Source organism: Tenebrio molitor, chromosome 5 (assembly GCF_963966145.1).
Source record: "Tenebrio molitor chromosome 5, icTenMoli1.1, whole genome shotgun sequence".
NCBI lineage: Eukaryota > Metazoa > Arthropoda > Insecta > Coleoptera > Tenebrionidae > Tenebrio > Tenebrio molitor.
Window position 1 is genome coordinate 11,333,805 of NC_091050.1, and position 20,374 is coordinate 11,354,178.

Sequence of the window (20,374 nt, forward strand, 5' to 3'; positions counted from 1 at the left end):
TAAAAAACCCTAGGTAGATATTTTTTCATCTATGTTGGTAACTATAAATTATGACATTTATTTGATTGAAAATAAAATTCAATTACTTTGAATTTCGTTCATATTATTTTATTAGCAGCACGTTTCATTTATTTATTGATTCTTATTATTTTTACTTAAACATGCCCAGAAAAACAAGACACTTAATAAACATTTAACCTCAAAATTACAAGTCTCACCAAATTTTTCACTAGACAGCGTTGCCGATAGTCATTATTGACGAAAATGCGACGTTGGTGGTTCTTTGATTTTTTCTAACTATTTTTGTTAATTTGGTTCTATAATTTTATCCACTTTCTACTCCTAAACATGTCAACCGTTTTTCTACTCTGTTGTAATTAAACTCTAGAAATTAAACTTTCGAAATAAGTACATATTGTTTTAGTTACCTACCTTTTTTTTCTAGTCCTTCTGGGTGAAATAATTTATTTGTGCTGTGTTATCCGCTTATTATATTAATTATTACTACTTACTTACATGTAATAATAATTACATACTTAATAATTTTAATGATGTCAGTAATTATTGTTTTATATTATGGTATAAAAATAGTTCTCACTGAAACAGCCGCCGCCGCCGCGCCGTTGTAAATTTATTTTATACCAAGAAAATTAATTTTATGAACAGTTGTGAAATTATTTGAGGCAACGTTTCTATCAAAAACTGGCAATAGAATTTATTATTATCGTATAATAATAAAAAAGGCGGCACGACATCAACGCCGGATTTATTATCATTACAGATATTTCCATCAAATTGTGTCGACATGTTTAGATAAACTTATATGAAGCACTTCATCAAAGTATGCTGGATTTCTTCATTATTCTTTAAAAATTAAAGTTAGGTATGTATTTAAAATTTCAAACTTCACAGCTCCCCCAGCGCCATCTTTACAGATGCACGGTTCATTTGTACTTTAGAAAACAGTGAGGGGCGGCTATGGAAAACACATTTTCTCAAAACGTGCGGTGTAGCTTAATAAACTGTCACTTGTCAATTTTGACATTTCTGTGAATTTTATTTAAAAAATGGTTTTCAGTCCGAAAATAAATTATTCATAACAGAATATTATTTTTGGAGTGGTAATCGAAAAGCATGATCGACAACCTATTGATTTTAATGAAATCTTGAATTGGGTTACAAGTTGTTTATTTGCAATACTTTTACAAAATCTAGTAGATTATTTCGTACAAATAAAAAGATTCCACAAGCAAATACAATACATTATCTAATCAACCAATCTTCAGTTCCTTTCTAATTTTCAATTTAGCTTGAAGTTGTTAGCAGGAAGTCCCTTGGACCCGGTCCCCGTGATTCTATACAGCGCCCCGTTCTCCGGTGGGGGCGGCGTCCTCCCCTTATACTGAAACGACGCAGACGTAACATACAACTCGTCCAAATTTGGTCCTCCAAACGCCACCGACGTCACCTGCAATCCCACCTTGAGAACAACCCCAATTAAGACATTTTCCAAATCACCTGTTGCGCTGGCATCTGAATCGTATCCAACAAAGTCTCAGCTTTGTGCCCGTCCACTTTGATGACTCGAGCGCCTTCAAACACAGCCACCCACAGATTGCCGTCTGTGTCTATGGTCATACCGTCTGGTTTCCCCGGAACATTGTTTTTGGCCAGCGTGAACCACACCCGTCTATTAGCTAAAACACATTGTCCAATCATTTGATCCCATCAGTGATGCCATCGTACTGATCACTCCGTTGGTCACGTCGAAATCGAACTGGTCAACTGACCCTTTCAGCGTATCAATGTAGAACATTTTCTTGGTTTTGTCGTTAAAAGCCAGTCCGTTTGTCAACCTGACTTGACGAACCTGCCCCTTCAACTGTCGTTTCGCGTCGAAACTGTACAAGGTCCCCAAGGGAAGGGTTTTGTCTTCGTCTTCTTTGTCGATGTTGAGGGTTCCTAAAACAGATTGATAGGTCTGAATCACGTGAAATTTCAAATTTCGGTCAGTTTACCTGCCCACAGTCGCCCAGAAGAATCGCACTTGCCATCGTTAAACTTGTTGTCGGCTGTTTCTGGCGACTCGTCAGCCACACACAGTTTCTCGACGATGGTAAACTTGTCACTTTCACCGTCCCACGACACGATCGCGAGTTCTTTATCCAGAGAGATGATGAACTGGTTCTTCTTACCTTGCACCGGTATTATAAAAGTGGGCTGTTTTGGGGCTGCAAAAGACTGTTAAAATCCAGAAGAAGATGATTTAAACATTACCGGCTGACGCTTTGGTGATTTTTTTCGTCGTGGGGTTGTATTTGACGAGGTCTTGACCCAAGCAGTCCAAGAAGTAGAGGCTTTGAGTGGTGACGTCCCAATGGGGACCTTCCCCCAATCCGTAACTCTCGGTCAGTCTTTCGATTTTCGGAGCCATGTTTTTTGTGTAATTCTGATCCACTTAACGTTTTATGAAAGTATATATACGCCGTATCAAGGTCACAGAAAGCAGTCGTCGAGTGAAAGCATGGAAAGATAAAAACCATATTAAAGATTTGTGCTTGAAGTGTTTACCTGATAAGACTCATAAATAGGTACATTTATGGTTTTGGGATGTGTAGAACTTGCTCAAACTTGCAAAATTTCTATTTGTAAAAAGTGTAAAAGGAGTTAAGGAAACAATCGCAAGTTCAAGGCTTTGTTATGATTTAAAATTAATTGTTTTGCAGACACCAATCAATCAGTTATAGATAGCGTGTCCCAGTTATGTAACTTCTATAAATAAAATCAAGTGTTCGTTTGTATATTTTTGTTTACAACGTTTGTTAGAATAAGTCGAGACAATTTACAATTTGAAACTGGCACCGGGAAGTCCTTTTGATCCTGTTCCTGTCACTTTATAAACCGCACCGTCTACAGGACGGACTGGTTTCTTGTTTTGGATCTCCACAGCTGCCGTGGTGACGTACAGCTCGTCTAAATTCTTGCCACCAAACGCTACAGAAGTAACCTGGAAGACACTTAGTAGCTTTTTGACAGAACAGTCAAGAGCAATTACCTGTTCTGCTGGGATGTCGATGGTGTCCAGAAGAGTTTCGCTTTTGGAACCGTCGACTTTGAGAACGCGGCCGCCTCCAAAAACTGCCACCCACAAGTTACCATCGCTGTCGATGGTCATTCCATCGGGTATTCCAGGGATGCTCAGTTTTTGCAAAGTGAACCAAACCTTCCTGTTGGCTTTTGTAATGTGACATTGTCGATAAGACCTGTCGCGAAAAACACTTACAGACAGTTCCTGCGGTGATGTCAAAGTCGAACTGGTCAACAGTGCCTTTGAGCGAATCGATGTGAAACATTTTTTTTGTTTTGTCGTTGAAAGCCAACCCGTTTGCAATTTTGATGTTGTCGACTTGACTCTTCAATTGTCTCTTGTTGTCGAAAGTGTACAAAGAACCCAGTGGTTCAGTTTTAGCTATGTTTAGAGGATCCATGACATGAGCACCTGTACGACTTAAGTTAAGTCAAGTCATGAATATTGTGTCGATTACCAGCCCACAGTCTCCCCGAGGAGTCGCATTTGGCGTCGTTGAAATTACTGTTGGAGGATTTGTCGGAACAACTTGCAATACATAATTTTTCCACCACTGTTACTTTGTCGCTTTCGCCGTCCCACGATATTATGGCCAGGTGATCGTCCAGAGATGTGACAAATTGATCTTTCTTGCCCTCGATCGGTACGACGAAGCTGCTTTGGTGCGGCGCTTCAAATACAATTGCGTAACGATTGAAAATGTGTCGAGAAAACTTACCAACTGATGCTCTCGCAACTTTGCCTGTTTCTGGTGTGTACTTAAGTATGGTTTTTTCGACAATGTCGACGAAGTAAAGGGCTTGGGTAGCGGCGTCCCAGTGGGGTCCTTCTCCCAAAACACAGTTTTCCGCCACTCTGTCTAGTTTACTCATTTTGGGAAACGTTTAAACTGGGTACAACGAACGCTACGATCATTCTAACCGTTGGTACAGATTATTATTATAGGCGGGACTGATCAAGGTCACATAACCCACCAATTCACTACTCATCCAAGTAGTTGAGTGGAGATAATTTGATAATGATGTAATGGAGCAGTGGCTACAAATACTGTAGTAAATACGATTTAAATTTAAAATGCAACTAGGTGTGCTGAATCTGTGTAAATTAGATATCGCAGATTGTGCCAAATTATCTAAGATATCTCAGTTTTGGTACTCCAGAAGAATGGAATATTGTTATCGCTAAACGGTGACAAAATGATCACATCTTGTCTTGAGCTATTGTCTTTAATTATTATTGTAATTATGAGTTATTATAGTGAACCGATTTTTTAAAAGTAGGTATTAGGGAAAGTACAGCGTGGAATAAAATGATTTACATCTAGTTACCTTTGGAATTTTTGCACATGTAAATTTTCCTGTACCGCTCTACTTTTTTTTTTTTTTGAAGTGCCGAACTATTAGTTCTGTCAATAAATGTCATCAATCGAATTGACAATTGTTACAATTTACTAAATTGAATTAACAAACGTTGGTGGCCACTTTCAACACTAGCTGTGACTTGCTTTTGTTAGCTCCTTTTTAATTTCAATCTCTACTTTGCATTCATATCATCCCTTCGCAATAAATCACATTTGGAATTTTGGAATGTTTTGAGGTTAGGCTTTCTTTTTTTTGTAGAGCGGCATTTCGTATTTTTACAAGGGTAATGCAAAGGTAACTAGATGTAAATCATTTTATTCCACACTGTATTATCAACAAAGAGATTAGGAAACATTGATTTTATTAGTTGTAAATAGCCAGGGACGGACTCAACAACCTTTTTTTGGGGTAGTATAGTCGGCGCGGCGACTCAATGGAGTAATAAAGTGGCCTGATCTTCACGTGAGTTTCGGGGGATGGTTTCCTACTGGTTAAAGGGCGGGTGTTAAGAAGTATGGTGCAGCTCAATGCACGCAGCCGAAATTTCCATTCATTCTAAATGTAGTAGGATAAATTCGGCGCCACAAAACTCAAATTTGGCGAGGCAGTGTAAATCACGCTCTTCATCATGACGTCGCTAGAAACTATCACGTGAACACCTCGTGACTACTCCACTTGTTCGCTGCGCCAACTATACATAGTATTCTTCAATTTGTCAACTTTTTTTCAGCACTGGAACGTGGATAATTTAATTTACGGAGATTTTGGTTGCAGTGAGATATAAAAAATAAAAATATACAGAATACATAAATAAGTGTTTTATTCACAATTAAACATTAAAAATAATGAACCCTTAGGTAAATAACGAATTAAGCGATATTGAAATTGAATTACTTTATTCGTTGGAAAAACTAATTTTAATCTTGGAGACGTTTTGTTTCTTTTTTATAACACATTTAAAACAAGAATTATTTCCAAGAAATCTTATTGCCGTTGTATCAATTACCCCATAACGATAATAATCTTCGCGTCGGCTCGTCAAAGTGCTAACTGAATCCTTAGCTTAGCCTTTGTCATTGAATATACATAGAATAAACTAATGATAATAATAGTTATTTATGCAACGAATTTCTGTGTAAATTGATTATTTAGTTGTTTTTTCTACAAAATCCCTGTGTTAAAACTGATCTGTCTGTATAAGCAACTAAATATTAATTTGCCAGTGAGTGGTGCTCGTCCTTTCTATTCAACTAGCTTGAACCAAATATTTGACAGTAGTGACAAAAAGTGTTGTGAATAATTTTCGACAAAATGGCTCAATTTGTTCTGCCAGTCCAAGAAATTAATGTTTGTAAACCACGAAAAACCACTACGACAAACATATACAAATCAATGTATAGATTTGAGAAACAAGGAGTTGAATATCTTGTGGAAACCTTGTTAAAAGAAAAAAATGAAACACAAGGTGGAGCGCTATCTCCTATAGCCTATATACAGAAGATGGAAACGTATCTTCGATTTGTGGAACATCCGGGTTTTCAGGTATTTAAAGATGTGTGAGAAGTTTGCGACAATTAATATTCAAGCTACTTGCAATAGTCATGAATGGTTTCCAAATGTGGAGGGTCTGTTCATGACAGCAGAATCTGGCGAAATTCGGTAATGTTACCAGTTTTAACAACCTATAGAGAGCAGACAGCATTATTGGGCAACTCTAGATATGGCCTCGCACCTTGGTTAATAACACTGTATGAAGTTCCACAAACACCTACAGAAAGATATTTTAACCAAAAACACGCAAGCAGCAGAGTTATTATTGAAAGATGTTTTGGGCAGCTAAAAAGACGTTTTCCAGTTTTAATGAATCCTATTCGAGTTTCAATTATTGACAGAGTACTAAAAAATAGTGGTAAGTATCTGTTTTGTCCTGTATAATATTCCAAAATTTCCGAATATTTCACCTGAAGAAGATGATAAGTTTAAAAATAAAAGTAGCATTTGCTGGAATATTTGGTAGCGTTTGCTTAATAGTAAAAGTAAAATCTTATGCGTGTGAATCTAAGTAAATACTCCTACTTACACCTTTTACTTAAATTTGCATTTGCATTTACCGAATGCTAAGAATGATTTTACTTTAAGCAAATGCTAACTTTTTATGCATATCACCCATTGTTTTTAACTGATTATTATTATAATGAACAACTATTATACTGCACCAATTTTTTAGGAATATTAACGAAAACATTGCTGACAGAAAGATTAGGAAGTGTTGGTTTCAGATGTTGGAGATAGATTGTATTAGTTAGATAACTTCTAAAAATAAAAACAAGTCTTAAGTGTTTACTTTTATATTTTTATATACAAGGTTTGTATATTAAGTCGAGACAGTTTACAATTTGAAATTGACAGCGGGAAGTCCTTTCGATCCTGTTCCTGTCACTTTATAAATCGCGCCATTCTCAGGAGGAGCCGGTTTCTTACCTTGCAACTCCATGGCTCCTGTTGTGACGTACAACTCGTCTAAATTCTTGCCCCCGAACGCTACAGAAGTAACCTGAAAGATACTGTTGTACCTTTTTGACAGAACACTCGAGAGCAATTACCTGTTCTGCTGGGATGTCGATGATGTCCAGAAGAGTTTCGCTCTTAGAACCGTCGACTTTCAGAACGCGGCCGCCTCCAAAAACTGCCACCCACAAGTTACCATCGGTGTCGATGGTCATTCCATCGGGTATTCCAGGGATGCTCAGTTGTTGCAAAGTGAACCATACCTTTCTATTGGCTGTTGTAAAGTGACATTCTCGTTATGAACTGTCAAAAAGAACACACACTTACAGACACTTCCTGTGGTGATGTCAAAGTCGAATTGGTCAACAGTGCCTTTGAGCGAATCAATGTAAAACATTTTTTTTGTTTTGTCGTTGAAAGCCAACCCGTTTGCAATTTTGATCTTGTCGACTTGACTTTTCAATTGTTTTTTGCTGTCGAAAGTGTACAAAGAACCCAATGGTTCACTTTTAGCAAAGTTTAGAGGATCCATGACATGAGCACCTGTACGACTTAAGTTAAGTCAAGTCAGCTAAATATCGTGTTGATTACCAGCCCACAGTCTTCCCGAAGAGTCGCATTTAGCGTCATTAAATTTCCCCTCGGAAGATTTGGCAGAACAACTTGCAACACATAATTTTTCCACCACCGAAACTTTGTCGCTTTCGCCGTCCCACGATATTATTGCCAGCTGGTCATCCAGAGATATAATAAATTGATTTTTTTTACCCTCGATCGGTACAATGAAGGTGGTTTGGTTCGGTGCTTGAAATACAGTCGCGTAACAATAAAAATGTTTACGGAGAAAAACTTACCGACTGATGCTTTCGCAACTTTTCCTGTCTCTGGTGTGTACTTAAGTATGCTTTTTTCCACTATATCGACGAGATAAAGAGTTTGGGTTGCGACGTCCCAATGGGGTCCTTCCCCCAACCCGCAGTTTTCGACTACTCTTTCCAATTTACTCATTTTAGGAAACTTTTAAACTGTGTGCAATGAACACCACAATGATTCTAACTCTTGATGCATACTTGAGTTTATTATATAGGCGGATCTGATCAAGGTTACATAACACATAACAATTGTCAACTCATCGAAGTACATGCGATAATTTGATAACGATGTAATGGAGGACTTGGTACAAATATTGGTGTAAATATGGTTCAGATATAAAATGCAATTGAGTGTTGTGAATCTGCGTTAATTAGATCTTGCAGATTGTACCGACATTATCGGAGATGTCTTAGGTTTGATACTCAGAAGTCTGCGCTATATTCTTATCGCTAAACGGTGTTAAATTGTCCGCATTTTGTTAAGTCATTGTTTTTAACTGATTATTATTATTATTTATAGTTACTACACTGCACCAGTTTTTTAGGAGTATTAACGAAAGCATTGCTAACAAAAAGATTAGGAAATATTGGTCCATTTGTTGGAGATAGCTCGTATCAGTTATGTAACTTGTAAAAATTGAAACAAATCCTGAATGTTCATTTTTATATTTTTATTCACAAGGTTGGTTGGATCTCGGGTTGGATTGAGTCGAGAAAATTTACAGTTTGAAATTGACGGCGGGAAGTCCTTTCGATCCTGTTCCTGTCACTTTATACACCGCACCGTCCACAGGTGGGGCCGGTTTCTTACCTTGCAACTCCATAGCTCCTGTCGTGACGTACAATTCGTCTAAATTCTTGCCCCCGAACGCTACAGAAGTAACCTGAAAGACACTGCAGTAGATTTTTGACAGAACACTCGCGAACAATTACCTGTTCTGCTGGGATATCGATGGTGTCCAGAAGAGTTTCGCTTTTAGAACCGTCGACTTTCAGAACGCGGCTGCCTCCAAAAACTGCCACCCACAAGTTACCATCGCTGTCGATGGTCATTCCATCGGGTATTCCCGGAATGCTCAGTTTTTGCAAAGTGAACCATTCCTTTCTATTGGCTGTTGTAAAGTGAGATTCTCGTTATGAACTGTCAAAAAGAACACTTACAGACACTTCCTGTGGTGATGTCAAAGTCGAACTGGTCAACAGTGCCTTTGAGCGAATCAATGTAAAACATTTTTTTTGTTTTGTCGTTGAAAGCCAACCCGTTTGCAATTTTGATCTTGTCGACTTGACTTTTCAATTGTTTTTTGCTGTCGAAAGTGTACAAAGAACCCAATGGTTCACTTTTAGCAAAGTTTAGAGGGTCCATGACATGAGCACCTGTACGACTTAAGTTAAGTCAAGTCAGCTAAATATCGTGTTGATTACCAGCCCACAGTCTTCCCGAAGAGTCGCATTTGGCGTCGTTGAATTTACCGTTGGAGGATTTGTCAGAACAACTGGCAACACACAATTTTTCCACCACCGAAACTTTGTCGCTTTCGCCGTCCCACGATATTATTGCCAGCTGGTCATCCAGAGATATAATAAATTGATTTTTTTTACCCTCGATCGGTACAATGAAGGTGGTTTGGTTCGGTGCTTGAAATACAGTCGCGTAACAATAAAAATGTTTACGGAGAAGAACTTACCGACTGATGCTTTCGCAACTTTTCCTGTCTCTGGTGTGTACTTAAGTATGCTTTTTTCCACTATATCGACGAGATAAAGAGTTTGGGTTGCGACGTCCCAATGGGGTCCTTCCCCCAACCCGCAATTTTCGACTACTCTTTCCAATTTACTCATTTTAGGAAACTTTTAAACTGTGTACAATGAACCCCACAATGATTCTAACTCTTGATACATACTTGAGATTATTATATAGGCGGATCTGATCAAGGTTATATAACACGCAATTCTCAACTCATCGAAGTACATGCGATAATTTGATAACGATGTAATGGAGCAGTTGGTACAAATATTGGTGTAAATTTGGTTCAGATATAAAAAAAATGCAATTGAGTGTTATAAATCTGAGTTAATTAGATTTCGCAGATTGTGCCGACGCCGACGTTATCGAAGATCTTTCACTTTTGGTACTCCAGAAATCTGGAATATTGTTATCGCTGAAAGCTTATTATAAATGGCATTTTGTCGAGTCATTGTTTTTAAAGGATTATTGTTTTAAGTAATTGTTATTATAATGCACTGGTTTTTTTTATGAATTAATGAAAACATTGCAAAAAAGAACATGAGATCTCTTTACGTAAAAAAATGAAGCAGACTAAATCTAAAGAACAAACCACATAATTAAAAATGTAACAAAAAGGAGGACGTGTCTGTAGAATCTAGGTAAATTGCTCGAATGCAATTGCTCGAAGACGAATTGCTCGAAATCAGCTGCTCCAAAGTCAATTGCTCGAATATGACTTTGCTCGAATTGCTGGTTTTTAGTTTAAAGCGCAAGCATTTACTTTTAATGCTTTTGAGGCTTGAGGCAAATTCCTCGAACGGCAGTTTCTCGAAAATCTTTTGCTTGAAGGTAATTATCATACACACGATAATGCGGTGATTATTATATATTACAAAAACCACATCCGTATTGTATTTAATACATTTAAAAAAATATTTAACTTTTGATTTTTACACTGATATGAGGATTCATTTTTAAAATTTATAGACGAAATTACCGAAGAAAAAATGAATTAGATTTTAAATCAAACGATATTAAAAATCTGAAGATTGGTTTTATTAATGATGTGGGATTTGTAATTGCGGTAAGTGTAAAGATTTACAGCCGCTAGAGATCTTCGGATGCAAGCATTTGAGATTCCATTATTTTTTCCAAGGCCGCAACAGTTTTTTTTTTATAAAACAATAAGGTTAGTAAGTGCATTATAACAGAATTGAGAAAGAGTGAAAAATCGAGACGAAGTCGAAAATTTTTCAACTTCCGAGATTCTGTTATGGCACTTATCCCACAACGTTTTTCGCACAATCGCTTAGGTATACGAAAAAAATCGCTTCGAAGTAATTTTTTGACAGAAATATTTTGAAGACATTAATGTCATTAATGACACCTCAGTAGGTATCGGTGTTGTTATTTACTTACAGCATTAGGGCCAGTTTACAGAAGCGAAATTAACTTCATCGTAATCAAATGCGAGATTAACTGAACACGTGATCAGATTGAACCAATCGAAGTTTCGGATTCATGGGTTAATCGCGCATTAAAATTTAATTCGAATTAAATATTTAATTCTCTTTCTATAAACTGACCCTTAGGGTTTTTAAGTTCAACTTTCAGATTGTGTCAACAACAATTGTAAGTAGCTATAACAACACGATTGCGCGAAAAAGTTTTATATTAAATACTCAAAATGATGTTCATCCACTTCGATGCAGGCTCGTAAACGTAAATATTTTTGTTAATAAATGTAATCGTTTGTAATTTGTGTTTTTTTATTATTCCTGTTACAAATTACAGAACTGAGGAATCGTGAACTGAAGAATAGTATTCCGACTAGTCCGTAATTTCTAATTACTAATTACACTCCAATTACATATTTTCGACTATATAATTTCGAGCAAAACATTTTCGAGAAATTGCAGTTCGAGGAACTTGTATTTCGAGAAAAGTTACAATCGAGCAATTTCATTTTCGAGCAATTGATTTCGAGCATTTGATTTCGAGCAACTGCATTCGAGGAATTTGCCGGAGACGTGTCTGTAGCCACCCAATCTTTTGCATTTTTTGTATCAACTCTTTGCGATTCTTTTGCCATTGCTTTTGCTTATTTTACTGAAAGAATTCCCCCAAACCGTACGAGAAGGGAGAAAAGAAACAGAGAAAAAGTTTTTTTTTTACATTTATTTCCCAAGTCAATTTTGATTCATTTTGGAATTTTCACTTTGAAGCCAGGCTGGCCCCTAGCTCCGGTACCGGTGACTCTGAACACAGCCCCAGCAGGATGAGCTTGTTTCACCCCGTTGACAACAAGTTGGGCGCTGGTGACGTAAAGTTCATCCAAGTTGGGACCTCCAAAAGCTGCTGCAGTAATCTGTAACGTGAGCGGTAAAATCTGCACAAAAAAAACACACACAAATAGTACTTGACGCGCTGGAAAATTAATTGTGGAGATTAGTTCGGAAGTTCTGGGATTGATGTGGAGCAGACATCCACCGTCGAAGACCGCGACCCATAAATTACCGTCTGTGTCCATCGTCATGCCGTCGGGGACTCCCGGAATGTTGTGCACGTCCAAATTAAAAACCACCTTGCGGTTACCTAACACACAGTCTTTTGTGAAACGGTTAAAATCGAAGACGCGTTCTTACAGATTTCTCCTTTGTCGATGTTGTAGTCGTACTCATCTATCGTCCGTCTGGGTGAATCAATGTAGTACATCTTCTTCAACTCCAGATTCCAGGCCAAACCATTAGCGATGCTCACTTTGGTGAGGTGCGTTTTCACTTGGTGCTTCCCAATCAAAGTGTACAAAGCGCCTTTCTCCTTCTCTAGCTTGCCAATTTCTGGTTCGGGGCCCATCGTACCAGCCCACAATCGCCCACTGGGATCCGCTTTCCCATCGTTGAAGCGATTGTTGAAGTATCCTGCTTTGTTCTCGACTTCGATCAGAAGCTCAGAATTGGAGATCTTTCCGCTGACGCCATCCCAAGTGACCAGGACTAGTTTTCGCCCGATACTGATCACAAACTGGTCGCTGGTGCCCTCCACAGGGACCACCATAGTGACTGGGCCGCCCTCTGAAACCACTCAAATCACGTTTGAAGACATTGTTGCTTGTACTCACCGATTACCACTTTGGTGTGCGTGTTGGTCGAAGGGACGTATTTGTGGATGGCTTGACCGAAAATGTCGACGAAGTAGAGAGTCTGAGTGGCTTCGTCCCAGTGGGGGCCCTCTCCGAGGGTCACTCGCTCGGTGATAACTTCGATGACGGGGGCCATGTCTTCTGAACGCTTTTTGATCAAGCGAGCGCTTTTTATACGCGAAGTGGAGCAAATTTAATTAACCCCCAGGTCATTCTAATTACCACGAGGAGATGACTTGCCAGTCCAACCCCTTATCTATAATTGAAAACTTTTAATTTAGATTAAAAGTTAATTCCTTTGCGTCGCGACAACTGAATTTAAAAACATTATTACATATAAGAATCCGGAAGCTTCTTCTATCATGATTAAAATGAATGTAAGGTGTCATTGTCATTGTTGAAAGACAAACACCCGGTATATTAAGTATGTCGCGGACTACCTACTGTAGATATTACAGATTATTTTCTAATCTTTTCGAAATTACTGTTATTGATGTAATTAATTTGTTTGAGTAGTACATTTTATGGAAGAAGATCAACAGGAAGACCAAGAAAGAGGTGGTGTGACGACATCTAAATAAGAAGTTAAGAACCGAAGAAAACGAACAGACATCTTGTCTACTAGAAGAAGAAGAAAAGAAGAAGAAGAAGAAGTAAATTATGTAATTTCTTTCCCGGTGTAGGCAACCAACGTAACCTCAGCCACATGCGGATGACAGTTCCAGTTGTGTTGTTGTAATGTCATTTGTTGTGTCAAATTTGTGTTAATTTCTTTTTGTACGTTAAATTGTAGTAAAGTTCGTAACAATGGTCCGAAGTGCCGTCGCAGATGACCGTCTACTGTTATACTTTAACAACGTTGCCAAACAAAACACCTACTCAGTCGGATTAATTTTAGGCCAGGTAATCCTAACCTCACTTTCCACGCCATATGTTCAATGCCCCAATTTAATAGTCGTTATCGGGAAAAGATTACGTCATACACTTTGCCAAAACGCCCCCGGTTCACTCTCAGGACGCCAAAGACGGCCCCAGTCCGGGGCACCGTATAAAAAGCATCAACGACATCGACGAAGACTGGGTGGCGGACCATGCGCGACAAGCCACCAGAATGCTGCCGGGAGGCATGCACGTTCTAGGGGTATTTTTCGTGGGACCCGACGACGTCCTCAACTTTGTCTCCCCGAAAATCCGGGGGATTTTGAGCCGCGTACACAAGCACCTCGCCGCACAGAAGTACCTGTTTGGGAATCCCCCCAACAACGAGGAACTCGTCCTTTATTACTGCGTGACGACACAACAGTTCAGTTGTAAGAGTGTTGAACTAGCGACGGGGAGTGTGAGGCCCGCCGAGTTCAAATTCCTAACGAGTCCAATGAAATGGGCGCAAATCAACTGCAAGTACCAGATGGATCAGGTGTACCACATCAACGAGAACGAGAGCGACTGGCCGTTGAAAAAGCACATGGGGGTGAGTGTGTGGTTTTCGGTGTCCTCCTGGACAAAGTGTGTTTGCAGATCATTCTGGACATGATGAACAAAAATCTAAAATCGTCCGTGTATTTATTCGACGGCGAGTTGAAAGACGGCGACGAGAGCGTCGAGAGCATAGGCAAGAAGAAGATCCCGAGGAGCAACAAGACGAGCGGCCAAGAGGACCACTTGAAGCCCCTGCAAGTGTGCATACTGCAGCCTTGCGTAAGCGCCCTCTAGCGTAGTTTATCGCGTAACTGACGATTACGCCACAGCAGGGTGACGATCAAAATTCGTTTCAAATAAGCGAGAGCGGCAACCAAATCCGGATATTCGGCCACGTCGTCTCGAAATTGTGGCTGAACCCGAAGATTTCCATAAACGTGGCGTCCGAAGCGGTCATGCAGGACATCATGCGGAGTCTCACGACGAGGCTGGAGATGCACTGGGACTCGTTGACCGAAGAGGAGCACGGAGAAGGTTGACACCGAGGCAGTGGGGGCACTTTTTCACGACAAACTTTCAGATATGAACAGCGTGCACGAGCCACCGCGCCGGGTTTTGATCTCGCTGCCGAACACCAACATCGCCATTTCAGACTACCTGTTCCCTGGGGAGGGGCCCCACGATGCTAAAATTTCTCTGGAGGAGATGTTGGACATCAAAATTCACAACGACGCGGACGTGGTGGACGCGGAGGGTCAAGCAGGTATGTCATTTGATAATTGAAGTCGGTGTCGTTTCGGCGAAAGCGACACAAACGTGTTTTGTCCCAACAGATCTGAGCGAGTACTATAACGAATCCATGGAGTCGGAGAGCGAAGAAGTGATCGCCAAAAAGCCCACAGAAGACAACAGGACGCTACATTTCATTGGACTGGGAGTCGCCTTACTAGTATTGATTACATCACTTGTGATACATTTTATCCAAGAGATTTAAGGGGTAAAATTTTCGTTTGTTTTTAGATGTTACACGTTGCATTTATTTTTTGTATTCAATAAAATTTTAATACATTTCGATCGTTTTGAACAGATGACGTAACGCAAAGTTTCATTCCAATTTGAGATTAAAAAAATAAAAACTGAACGGAATATTTTAAAACGAACGCTGCACTCCTAGTCTTCAGTTAAATTTGCATTTGGAGAAGTCCATTTCGGGGTGCTGCTCCATGAACCTAAAAAACGAGATTTTAGCACAGACAAATCTACAAAACACCGGACTGGACTCACTTCTTGATGACGTCTTGTTTTTTCTGTTCGTCGCTGGTTGGTAGGCCCAACTCCTTTTGTCTTTGATCGTACATCATCTTCTCCACCAACCCCCTGGTCTCGCCGTCCAGATCGCTCAGCTTCGACGGCTCGGGGTTGATCTTCCTGGTGCTGATTTCCGGATCGGACACCACCAGCTTGGCCCACCAGTTCATTTTGTTAATCTAAAAACAACAATGAGCAGAGCGGTCTTTCACGCGGTGCGGCGGACATCACCTTCTCCAGGTTGAAAAGGAGCGTGTGTCCGTCTTCGATCACCCACGTCGACTCCTCCAGTTTGATCTCGTGGGGGAAGTCGTCGTCGACGATGGGCGGCTGGCCTTTGATCCCGCAAGTGAGGTGCTTCTTGGTCAGGCTGACCACCAGGTCCTTCTGTTTGGCTCGGAAATTGATCTTGAGGGGTATCCTCACCTGCAACAAACGCTCGATTTTAGTCCGACGGTTGGGGCGATACCGATAAGGTGACTGCTTCGTGATTGGGTCAAGGTTGGCCGCATCCCAGTCATTGTGAAGATGCGCCGTTGCCGTGTCGGTGACCTTTTGTGCGTTTGTGTGGTCAACAATCAATTTGCGTGCACGCCGCCGGCCACGATTTCGACTCGCGAGATTGGTTGCGCGATTGGGAAAGCTGTGCACTTCTTCAGGGTCGCAGGTGCACATCGGCCCGGTGGGACGATGATAAATGGTGATGGTGGTAATTAATGACGACGAGCCGACCGATATTTACAATAGAAATGTCTTCAGATGTCACGAGCTGAACTCGACTTTGCCTTTTTGTTCACAAAATCTGATTAATCTTCAAGCAACGGCACTAGGTGTGCCTTTTCAAAACGTCAACAAACCAGTTTACACATTAATATTTCATTTGAATTGTAGCACCCATAAATAATAACCTAATAGTAATAATTAGTGTCCACTAGTCGACATGCTGTAGAATTATTGATAGGTATCATCAGAAGAGATCTCAATCAATCTTAGGTCCTCATTTAGTCACATGTTTTTTGTAATTACATTTTCCGAAATTTAGTCATGAGAAACGTAAGAAAACCACTTTCGGAAAATTTTCGTTTCGTTTCATCCCTCGTGTAATTATCGACCTCGCTGCGGTGGCGCCATAAACTTATTCGTTATGCATGTCCCGTGAAAATCTGGCACAAGAAAATAAATCAACATTGTCCCATTAATAAAGGGTATCGAAAGTGCACGACGCTTTAGCGATAGCCGCCCGGGTGAGTAAATTTTTATTCAATTTATTAAGAAAAGATTAATTAAAACGTACAGAATAAGAATCAGACTTTGAACACGCTTACGCAACTAATAACGATGTATTCGAATGAAATTAACTGGTAATCAAGATTTATTCGATCAAGTGTGGAAGTAATATCCTTCGTGGCATTGATAACGTTGAAACGACTATTAAGTAATTATCATAAATTTGAGGTTCTGACTAAGTAATCAAAACAGATCGTTCACGCTTCCTGTGGTGCTTGATTTAGTACTTATTGGAGTTGATGAAGATCCGGCGGTCTTTTAAGCTTCTTGGCGCAGCAAATGGGACTGCGAAATTCGGGAAGTGGAATGCAAATACGAAATTAACATTATTAATGATTTAACAGAATTCGCAAGTGCGTCTTTGTAAAGAATATTCAACGTTTTTAGTGAAGATTAAGATCTCTGATGTTTTGATATTTTTCGTATTTCGAAATTATCGGCGATAGTCTTCGACCTTCTCCACACGTTGACTCACATGATCCTAGTTTGTACAAATAAGTTTTGTGCAAATAAAAATTTACTTCATATGTATGATATAAAACCAAACAAACACATGAATTCATGCAACTCATGAAGTTCTACGACTGTGGAAAACTTCAAATTTCTACTCCCAAAAATACTGATAATATCAGACTGTTTTCATCTTAATTGCGACACATTGTATCTTATTTTACCTAATAAGAAAAACACAAAAAAAAAACAGGGACTGTTTGAGTTGGTAATACCGAATTTTATTTTTTAATGGTACAACTGGAGTAACTTCCGGTTGTTGATGGTTTGCGCTTGACAGTGACAGCCGCATCATTGACAAGTAACATTTGACATTTCAAATTAAAGTGAATCTGTTCGAGAACCTAAACGAAAGAGTTAATTCATGCTTAGAGCAAAATGAGGTGCATTTCCTTTGGTTAATTTTTAAGTAATTGTGATGTACTATTGGGAGCACGGAATTTCGGGCAGACTTGAAATTTGACTGATATAAAATGTGAAATAGGCTTTAGGTGCTAGACGTATTAATCACTTTATTTTAATATTTACTATTGTCTCATATCATTTTGCAAATTGCATTCATCATTTCTGAAAAGCTGCAAGTGCTTAGATGTGATTTTCTGACAACAAAATCGCCTTTTTTATTAAATTTTGGAAATCAATAACTAAAATGTAAAATAATTGTGCATAATTGTGACAGTTTATTTTGAAGTTCCGTCTTCCGTCAAAATTATTTATTATGACATTTATGACAATAAAGTTTAGACTACATTGGGTTTTTTCAAATGACATGTAAATTGCTGCCCGAAATTCCATGCTCCCAATAGTACTTCAAATTTAATTTCTTTTTAGATACCGTTAATTTTTACTCATAACCTACCATTTTGTCGCTGTTAATGTTACGTCATATATCTGTCAAATAAAGTGCAGGAATGTCAACAAGAAATTACTCCCTAGCATTCGAACTTTTAGGGAAATTACGTTTTTCATGTTGCAGGTAACTAAAATTTTCAAAAGTAATTTTGAATGCGTAAGGTTGGTTACTGTCAATTGAGAAAGTCCAACTAAATATGCTGTCAGAAACCAAAACTGATTGTCAAACGAAAAAACATCTATGAGTTACGATATCTTTTGTTTGTCACCAGAAACCACATACCCTCCCCTAACCAAATTTATAGCAACCTAGTAACGAATATCCCTAAATCCTAGGGAGTAATTTCTTGTTGAGATTACTGTAAATAAACCAACAAAACATATTCAGTTGCAGTGTTGCAAATAGTCGAATAAAAAAATGTTCTTCATTGTATTACCAACTCTATTTTCTATGACATTCTTCCTTACCAGTATATCAATATTTTGATATTTTTTTCTGAATTCCATGTTTTTTTGTTTAACTTTATTTTCCAATTAAATTTATCGTACTTACATGACAGATAACGGGTGTTTTTTTAAAATTTGACGTCGAAGTTGGCGTTGAAGAGTCGATTGTGAACGCACTACCGGATTACAACTCTGATCAGATGTTTAAATCTAACCTTACTTTTTGCGTTGTTTGTGTTTTTAATCTGCAGTTTGAAAAATCATTGTTTTTAAGAGGAGTGGTTCATTCACAATCGAGTCTTCAACGTCAACTTCGACGACAAATTTAAAAAATACCCTTTACAATGTCTATTTTCACTTTGATTTTTCACTGCTTCTAGGCATCACTACGATTTTTATTTATTTTGTGAGTTGACATGATTCAATAATTCAATAAATTTTTAAACAAATTAAAATTCTTACGATTAAAGCACACAATGATTAATCCTCATGCGTCCTTAAATCTTAATAATAATAAATTATAAACAACTCAACACTTCACCAAGTAGGTGAAAATGTTGTTGATCACTAAATTTGTTTAAATAAAATTGCTGTCCGTCTCAACCTTCCAAACCGTAATCGCTCACATTTTTCAACCATCACAAACACAGAACCCAAATGTTTCACTTAATTCTGACCAACCACCTTTCATTATCCACCCAACACGCTATTTTCACATTTAATTTTTTCCCAACCACACTTGTGCCAAAACAGAATTGAATCCTTATTTGTCGATTGTTCTAGTTCTCATCAATCGAGGGCACCAAACCCTTCGGACGTCGTCCTTGACTGGTCGACGGAAATTCGCAGGGTTCGACCGCGTCGCTATTAATAACGCTGGGTGGCTGCTGAAGAAATGATCCGGGCGACCTTTACCAACAATTATTAGACCGCGACTACGTCAGCCGTTGCGCAAAAGGGATACGGACTTAAATTGCTGCGAATTCCATGGGAGTGTTGCGAAAGGCGCATAGGAGCTGCACTTAGTCTTATCTCAAAATGTCTAATTACGGCCGTTTTCACAACCGCCGCGATTTTTCTTCTTTCGTTCACCCTAATTACAAATCCGGACAGTCCCATCGTTAAACGTGTCACATTTAGTGATACGGAGCGACACACATTCACTGGAACACCCATTGAGGTCGGTTAATTAATCTGATGCTAATTTACGCCCATTTACAACCAACAAGGTTGCTAACTGAAGCGCAACACCTTATCGGGACCAGGCGTCCCTTCAACGGGCGGTTAATTAACGAACCGCCACCAATGGGGGTTCACTTCCGATGGGGGCTACCTAGAGTGATCCAATTAGCTCAAGATCGCTCGATGGAGGCGACTTTTTGCCGATCGAGACCTCACCACAACCAAAAGCGTGTTGGGTGCACTTAAGCGCAACGTAACGTAACCGTTCGTGGTGTTAAGTCGGATATCTTGATCCACGCTTGAGTGACAGGTCCATCAGCTTTGCAGGGCTTGGTCGAGTGAACAATAGTGAACTCGTTTGTCTATAAGTGCATTTAGAAGGCCATCTCGGCTCGGTGATTATCCTAAACCTAAATTATAATACGCCGAGTTTTAAATTGCTTCCATTTACCTAAGCCGGACCCATTCAGGAAGTGGATATTGTTTTCGGTTTTAATATTCATGTGCACTGTTAATAAGCAATTTCAGAAAATAAATATAGCCGAGTTATTCGACCTTTAACACGCTGTCATCGAGAAAACAACCGAATTTTATTGGACACATTATCGAAAATAACTGACTAAATACCAAAATTCATCAGATAACGAAAGAGAATATTTAATTTTTCCA

At 39.1% G+C, this 20,374-nt stretch overlaps 7 protein-coding genes across 9 annotated transcripts in view; 1 reads left to right on the plus strand and 6 right to left on the minus strand.

The window, feature by feature from the left end:
• Positions 1-1,171: 1,171 nt before the first annotated feature.
• LOC138131229 (regucalcin-like) lies at positions 1,172-2,629 on the minus strand. The gene is made up of 5 exons (XM_069048131.1): positions 2,278-2,629; positions 2,019-2,231; positions 1,747-1,962; positions 1,519-1,697; positions 1,172-1,468 (listed from the first exon to the last, which is right to left on the minus strand). Exons 1-5 carry the CDS (start codon positions 2,432-2,434, stop codon positions 1,301-1,303), a joined length of 933 nt encoding a protein of 310 aa, XP_068904232.1. The 5' UTR covers positions 2,435-2,629; the 3' UTR covers positions 1,172-1,300.
• A 150-nt stretch (positions 2,630-2,779) lies between these two features.
• On the minus strand, positions 2,780-4,170 carry LOC138131231 (regucalcin-like). Of its 2 annotated transcripts, XM_069048134.1 has the most exons (6): positions 4,063-4,170; positions 3,807-4,004; positions 3,546-3,758; positions 3,284-3,499; positions 3,056-3,234; positions 2,780-3,007 (listed from the first exon to the last, which is right to left on the minus strand). In XM_069048134.1, exons 2-6 carry the CDS (start codon positions 3,958-3,960, stop codon positions 2,843-2,845), a joined length of 927 nt encoding a protein of 308 aa, XP_068904235.1. In that variant the 5' UTR covers positions 3,961-4,004; positions 4,063-4,170; the 3' UTR covers positions 2,780-2,842. The 2 variants fall into 2 exon arrangements, with proteins under 2 accessions (XP_068904235.1, XP_068904234.1); XM_069048133.1 differs by having other exon boundaries at positions 3,807-4,133.
• Positions 4,171-6,781: 2,611 nt separating this feature from the next.
• On the minus strand, positions 6,782-8,030 carry LOC138131043 (regucalcin-like). The gene is made up of 5 exons (XM_069047799.1): positions 7,812-8,030; positions 7,549-7,761; positions 7,285-7,500; positions 7,053-7,231; positions 6,782-7,003 (listed from the first exon to the last, which is right to left on the minus strand). The coding sequence occupies exons 1-5, from the start codon at positions 7,963-7,965 to the stop codon at positions 6,839-6,841; spliced, it is 927 nt and encodes a 308-aa protein (XP_068903900.1). The 5' UTR covers positions 7,966-8,030; the 3' UTR covers positions 6,782-6,838.
• Positions 8,031-8,479: 449 nt separating this feature from the next.
• On the minus strand, positions 8,480-9,737 carry LOC138131044 (regucalcin-like). The gene is made up of 5 exons (XM_069047800.1): positions 9,518-9,737; positions 9,255-9,467; positions 8,991-9,206; positions 8,763-8,941; positions 8,480-8,713 (listed from the first exon to the last, which is right to left on the minus strand). The coding sequence occupies exons 1-5, from the start codon at positions 9,669-9,671 to the stop codon at positions 8,549-8,551; spliced, it is 927 nt and encodes a 308-aa protein (XP_068903901.1). The 5' UTR covers positions 9,672-9,737; the 3' UTR covers positions 8,480-8,548.
• A 1,980-nt stretch (positions 9,738-11,717) lies between these two features.
• On the minus strand, positions 11,718-12,861 carry LOC138132030 (regucalcin-like). The gene is made up of 4 exons (XM_069049357.1): positions 12,680-12,861; positions 12,204-12,632; positions 11,978-12,153; positions 11,718-11,926 (listed from the first exon to the last, which is right to left on the minus strand). The coding sequence occupies exons 1-4, from the start codon at positions 12,834-12,836 to the stop codon at positions 11,759-11,761; spliced, it is 930 nt and encodes a 309-aa protein (XP_068905458.1). The 5' UTR covers positions 12,837-12,861; the 3' UTR covers positions 11,718-11,758.
• A 538-nt stretch (positions 12,862-13,399) lies between these two features.
• LOC138132026 (protein odr-4 homolog) lies at positions 13,400-15,188 on the plus strand. Of its 2 annotated transcripts, none has more exons than XM_069049351.1 (6): positions 13,400-13,603; positions 13,656-14,171; positions 14,219-14,398; positions 14,452-14,653; positions 14,700-14,882; positions 14,953-15,188. In XM_069049351.1, the coding sequence occupies exons 1-6, from the start codon at positions 13,508-13,510 to the stop codon at positions 15,111-15,113; spliced, it is 1,338 nt and encodes a 445-aa protein (XP_068905452.1). In that variant the 5' UTR covers positions 13,400-13,507; the 3' UTR covers positions 15,114-15,188. The 2 variants fall into 2 exon arrangements, with proteins under 2 accessions (XP_068905452.1, XP_068905451.1); XM_069049350.1 differs by having other exon boundaries at positions 13,401-13,603; positions 14,449-14,653.
• Positions 15,150-20,374, minus strand: part of nudC (nuclear distribution C, dynein complex regulator) — a 36,757-nt gene continuing 31,532 nt past the window's right edge. Inside the window, exons 4-6 of the mRNA XM_069049356.1 lie at positions 15,659-15,853; positions 15,404-15,606; positions 15,150-15,348 (exon numbers count right to left, since the gene is read on the minus strand). Coding sequence (XP_068905457.1) covers positions 15,297-15,348; positions 15,404-15,606; positions 15,659-15,853 — 450 coding nt within the window. The 3' untranslated portion in view covers positions 15,150-15,296. The remainder of the gene's footprint in view (positions 15,349-15,403; positions 15,607-15,658; positions 15,854-20,374) is intronic.